Source organism: Lygodium microphyllum, chromosome 3 (assembly GCF_053477565.2).
Source record: "Lygodium microphyllum isolate KBCC chromosome 3, Lygodium_microphyllum_v1.1.10, whole genome shotgun sequence".
NCBI lineage: Eukaryota > Viridiplantae > Streptophyta > Polypodiopsida > Schizaeales > Lygodiaceae > Lygodium > Lygodium microphyllum.
The window spans coordinates 170,836,190-170,842,189 of record NC_141137.1 but is presented as its reverse complement, the minus strand read 5'-3'; the positions used below and the strand labels follow the sequence as shown (position 1 = coordinate 170,842,189).

Sequence of the window (6,000 nt, the reverse complement as noted above, 5' to 3'; positions counted from 1 at the left end):
ATAGGTAATGGACCAATGAGGGAAGCCGTCAACGCCACCCGGTTCAATAAGTGAAGCCGCCAATGTGGTTAAATCGTGGAAGTAGAACTAACATTGAAAAATTTAATGGTTGTTCAGAAATACCCTTCCTTCACCATAATAGAGAATATACCATTACTACATCATCAAATTGCAAGCATAGTTGACCTTTTGAGCCTCGCATGTGCTTCATATTGAGACCTTCTAGCCACATGTTGTTTGTCTACACCATTAAAGAGAACCTTCAATCTTTTGGCAAACACTAGGATAGAGGGGGTAGTCATAGAACACTTAACTTAGTGCACGACGCTCTCTCTTTTTTCAATGAAAATTTTAGAGCCGTCTTGCTTCACATATGTCCACAATATAAAAGTGAAGTAACAAAATAGTTTACTCATGTGATGAACCATGGTGTTGTGTGGAAGGTCAAACATGAAATCATGTGAAACAAAATGAACCTTTCGATAGAAAACACACTATGGTGAAACATACCACACGGCGGGTCCAATGACAAAACAAGGATTTGAACCTTGGTCCTTGCTCAAAAGGAATGCCAATATTGCTATAAGCCAATCATCCCTCACACATTATTATATTAGGATTAAGTGCAAAATATTCTACAACTGATCTTGCAAGCACCAAGAATATGTTCCATTATTGGCACCTGTTTTGCCCCTTTATGCTTTGAGATGATAGTTCAAGCAAACATTGTACATACATGTTGGACTTTCGTGATTATACATATGGATATCCACTCATTAATTCCCATTTGTTGACATGCTGATGAGGCACAGGAACGAATCAATGCAACAAAGGTGTGCTCGATACCCCCAAACATTTTTGAATGTTCCAATGATACATGATTGTACTTGTGGATGCCTCCACCGGAGCCACCTATTGACGGGACACGTCCTAGCTTTTAACCACTTGGTGGTTGACATCAGTGTTTATTTTTGCAAGTCCCTTAGGTTTTTTCCATTGAAGGGCTCGTGAACAAGTGCCTTTCTTGTGGAAGGGCTTTTTCAAAAACTTGACCTTCGATAGACATGTATTCTAAAATGTGCATTTCTAGCTAATAGAATAGTATTTGAGAAAAAAAAAACTATGACATTTACATAAGCCATCTTGTTGGTTTTTCATATCCATTAATTTAGAAAAATATAATATTGACATGATATGATGATAGAATATTTAAAACTTAGTACAACATATGAGTAATTATCTAAGCATTAAAAAAATTATAATGTTATCACCAAAATAAAATTGCAATGCCAGGTTGAGGCTAAAGCTCAATCAATTAAGATAGTCTAGAAAGGCAATAAGATAGCTCTACAATCATCCATAGTCTCAAATGAAATAGCAATACAATCAAAGCACACCATTACTTATACTTTCTTATATCCATCCCACGTTGCATAGATGGCATCCTAATCAATATCTGAAGGGTCCTTAGCACCATTGTATGAAAGGAACATGAGTTGATTCAAGCTCTGGAGTGATATCTATTGCGATCATTGGACTTGATATGATTCATTTTGGAGAAACCTCTCTCACAATCAATTGTGCTTGCAACAATGACCAAGCATGCATGCCATAACTACCCTTCTATAGCAAGGTTTGTAAAATCATGCCCTTTTCTAGGAAGGGCAAATTTTTTTACTTGCAAAAATGCCTTTAGAAGGGCTAACCCTGGTGGCTGTTATAACCCTCCATCTTGGCGGGACTGTCAAATGTGGTGAGCTCCTCGTTACAAAAGCTGGCGAGAGACAGGGCTCGCTTCTCGCTTGTTGGACTGTTGTCCAAAGCCGTGCGGCCATGCAGGTAAAAGCTCGGGATTCGGGAAGAGTCCGGATTCTCTATCACAGAATAATATATAGATATATATAAACAGGAACGCAGCGTTATGACAAAACGAGAACGATGACGACGACGGTGATGCGACCGGCAGCCATCATTCGGACGGTCGAATGCGCGCCTCGCATCGTCAGGCTCTCGCCGTCGCCCTTGCCATCGCGCCTGCTCCTGCGTCAAGCTCGCCATTGCCCCTGCATCCTCTCCTCCTCTTCCTCTTCCTCTCCCTTCCCCTCTTCTTCTCCTTCTTCTTCTTCTTATGATGCCATTTCGAGCTCCCTCATTGTTGCCTCCGCCCGCCCGAATAGCGCCTCCGCAGAAGAAGACCGGGACACAGAGGACGAGGACCGTCTCGATGACACGCAGCAGCGCCTGCCAGACCAGCCCGCCCCTCCCTTCCTCGCCCGCATTGGTCCTTTTATCCGTAGCCGCCAAACCCTGTCCCTCATCCGGGCCAGTGTTGTCGAGGCTGTGGCTGCCATTGGCGCTTCCAGGTTGAAGAACAGCTCTGCGCAGGTTCCTCCCGACCCGATCGAATCAGCAGCAAGGGAGACGATCGGTGTGGCCGAAGACGGTGTCGACCAATTCATTGTCCTTGAGAACGGGGAAGGCACCATAGCGGCACCTCCGAATCCTCCAGCCAAATTAGGTTTCAGCTTCTCAGCAGCAGGGCTTCTCTTTCCTTACCATCTGGGCGTAGCGCAATGCCTTATCGAGAGTGGATTAATCACGGTATTTTATTCAGCTATTGCGTTTATTCTTCCAAGCGTGCATTTCAACGATCGTTCAAAATTGACATTTTGTTCACCACCTAAAATTTTGAATCACTTTTCAACTATCATTCAAAATTTACATTCTGTTCACCACCTTCAATTTTGAATCACTTTTCAATCCCTATTGTCGAAATGTGCATCCGACTCCTAGATGAAGAATAGACCTGAATTCTCTCGTATTATTGCAATTCTTCTGTGAAAAATCTGGCCGTGAAAATACGATTCATTGCTCACCTGACTACGAAGGCTCATTTCTTTCAGGACAAGACTCCCCTGGCTGGATCCTCAGCCGGGGCTATTGTCTGTGCAGTTATTGCAAGTGGCGTGAGCATGCAGGAAGCAATGCTGGCCACCAAGGAGCTTGCAGCTGATTGTCGTTCAAATGGCACTGCCTTTCGTCTCGGGGTATGTGAATTGCTCTGCTTGGATCAAAAATGATTTCCGTGCATGTACAGCCTACCTAGTTAATTCATGCATTTTTGAGAACGCTGTCTCATTTCTGTAGCATGAAATAGCACATGTACAAACACAGATGCACTCAGAAACTTCCCTCTCAGGACAGCAATACATTCTCAGTAACATCAAATTGAACATCCCAAAAGGTCCTAATGGTGTTAGCAGAGAGCGAGCAGTGAGTTTTCTGCTTAGCCAACCAGCATTTATGTTGCCATTTATGGCTGGCTGACTTGATCATTATTTTGCTTTATTTATGCCTACTTATAGGTCACGTCTCCTCCTTGACATTATCATCTGATACATGCACACAACATCCTATTTTGGGAGTTGAATACTGCTCATAATAAACCATTCTTTTCTTATCATTCTTTGGGAATGATTTGTTGTCATTATGCTCAATTTCCCATGTCTTAGCATGGTCAATGAGTTCCTCGAGACTAGAACAATGATAATGATTAAGAGCAATTCAAAGTTTAAAATGTAGACCTCCTTGGAACTTCCTTAGCCTTTTAGAGCTACTGACTTTCTTGAAATGTCGGACCTTTAGAGGTAGCTCCCAATGTTAGTAGTCATGATTGTCATGCACAATATCTCTTGTTGTGAGCCTCAGTCTGAGTTAGATGGGGGACACTAGGAGCTCTAACATTCAATCTGTCACATGTTTTGACGGAGAAGGCAGCTTTATTTAGAGCATGAATTTCTTTTACAATTAGGTCTTAGGAGTGTTCACACTGGCTGGTTATTTTCCAGCAGAGTGCATTTCTTTTTTGGTGAGTCTAAATTGTGCTCACACTACTATCCAAGCTGGGGTGATCAGCATTTATGATGGTGATTATTATATTTCCCTATTTTTAATGTACTTGGCCAGCATTTATGGCCCCTACAGGAGCAGGTTGGCTAGTTTTTGGCTGGTGCTGCTATTTATATGTAGCCACTTATAGTGGACATGTGAAGATATGCTAGGGTTTGCATTGAGGAAACACAGAATGTATGACCAAGATTGAAACACCAAGACTTAGACAGAGACAAGCATCTAGGATCGTGGAGCTACCGGTAGATACGAACCATCTCTCTTCCACTTTTTGCCATCTTGGCTTTGCTATCTTGACTTGGGGTTAACATTACCCCCCTCCTAGACAGGTGCCAGTCCCACGGCACTTTTGGCGTGGGTGTAAGGTTAAGGGCCACATGTAGACTCAGGGGTTTATGGAAACTCAAGAACGAAGGTCGTCGGAGCAGCTGAGTGGATTGCATGGGTGAATGAGGGTCTCCGAAGTTGGTGGTTGGGCGGAAGTGGTGTATCTGAAGAAGAAGGTGCGGTGCTCTACCTAGGGGGTGCTGTCGTGAGCGTGTTGGTGCGGTGTGCTCGTGCTAGTGAAATGGGGAAGTGGGTCTGGACTCGGGTGATGTCCCACACTTGAGGACCCCATTTGTGCCAAGGGGGAGTGGTGCTAGTGGCTTAGGGTGACAGGTCGAACCATAGGAGAGTGTTACTTTCCTAGGTGTGTCCTACCGTTGATGTGCCCTAAGCGTGACGTGGGGGATCAAAAAGGGCTAGGGGGTTAGGAGTGGAGCTAGCCGACCGAGGTCACTGGACACGTCTAACTTAAGGACCCCTAGGTGCAATGATCTTTTTTTTTTTTGTTTTTGTTTTTTGGGCCTTGCAGGATAGTATTACATGAGGAGCAAGACAACCAAGGCTAGCTCTCGTCTTCAGAATGAGGGGGGGGCGAGCGGATGGATTTGCGTAAAAATTGATGGCTCTGCATGTACCCTTTCAGGTTCATGCGGACATGAAGAGAGGTGGTGGATAGGAAGGGGTGGTTGCACCTAGTGCATTGGCTGTCGCTCATATCCTCTAGGAGCGCTAGGCAAAATGAAGGTAGAAGGCTAGCCCGCATCATTAAGCGGATCATGGTGCCGATAGCGTTAGGATCAAAAAAGAGGGGAGGCAAGCCGCTTTCTTGTGGTGCCGGATCTTGCTTAAGTAGAAGTTTAAGGAGCCTAAGGTAATTACAGGTGGTTATGAATGTGGGATCTGGGCAGAAGGAGAACTCCGCAAGAAAACGCGTCATGGAGGCAGGCAGGCTCCCTAGATCAAAAAGTAGAGTGTTTTCAAAGGAAGTGGCATTAGCATTATAGATAACAGGGAAGTCGTGCCTCCCATGGAGGGTGGCGACAAAATCCACACCTACCCTACGGGGATACGCTATAAACGTGGGGTCATTCCGCTCGTGGGGTAGGGTATTACAAAAAGCCATTCAGGCGAGCATGTTGGTATTACATTTTCGCCTTCTCCAGAGGGGTTGGCAGTCGTAGCCCCTCACCGTGTGTGGCACCTCGTATATCTTGTCTTGCCAGAATTCAGCCTCTTCCGTGCCCCACAAGGTGGGGGTTCTTGCCCTGTCCTCCAACACTCTTTGGCCTAGTCAGCTGCCAGCCGCTATCACCTCCTCCACCGCCTTGATCGGCAGGACCCTTCTCAGACTATCAGGCATAAGGAAACTGAAGGAGAAAGGGTCATTTCCAGTTCTTGCCGTTCCCAGACCACCAGTTCTGCGTGGAACTGCATAGGTAGGTCTTTAGGGCATGGTGGGAGGGGAGCGGATGGCTACACGACGGGCTTGGCCTGCAGCCGTTTTTTGGCCTCTTCCACTAGCTTTTTCCGTCGCTCTTTAAGAATGGCCTGTCTGTCCAGGGGCGGGTCGGGTTGTTGAGCTGATCTTGTTTGTGCGGCGAGGGGGGCTGTGGGATTACATCTTCTTTGAATCTGTTCATGTCAATTTTGAATTCGACTTCCTCCCCCTGCCGGTTTTCTTGTAGTGTTCTTTCCTCAAAGCCGAGGGCATTTGCCTCCTGGGGAGTTAGGCTGGCCAGTAGTAGATACTTCCGCTGCTCCTCT

The 6,000-nt window shown here is 45.5% G+C and overlaps 1 protein-coding gene across 1 annotated transcript in view; it reads left to right on the top strand.

The window, feature by feature from the left end:
• The first annotated feature begins 1,770 nt into the window (after nt 1-1,770).
• The window catches only part of LOC148039171 (Acyl transferase/acyl hydrolase/lysophospholipase superfamily protein), a 68,111-nt gene continuing 63,881 nt past the window's right edge, over nt 1,771-6,000 (top strand). The window contains exons 1-2 of the mRNA XM_087675062.1: nt 1,771-2,601; nt 2,904-3,047. Coding sequence (XP_087531188.1) covers nt 1,939-2,601; nt 2,904-3,047 — 807 coding nt within the window. The 5' untranslated portion in view covers nt 1,771-1,938. The remainder of the gene's footprint in view (nt 2,602-2,903; nt 3,048-6,000) is intronic.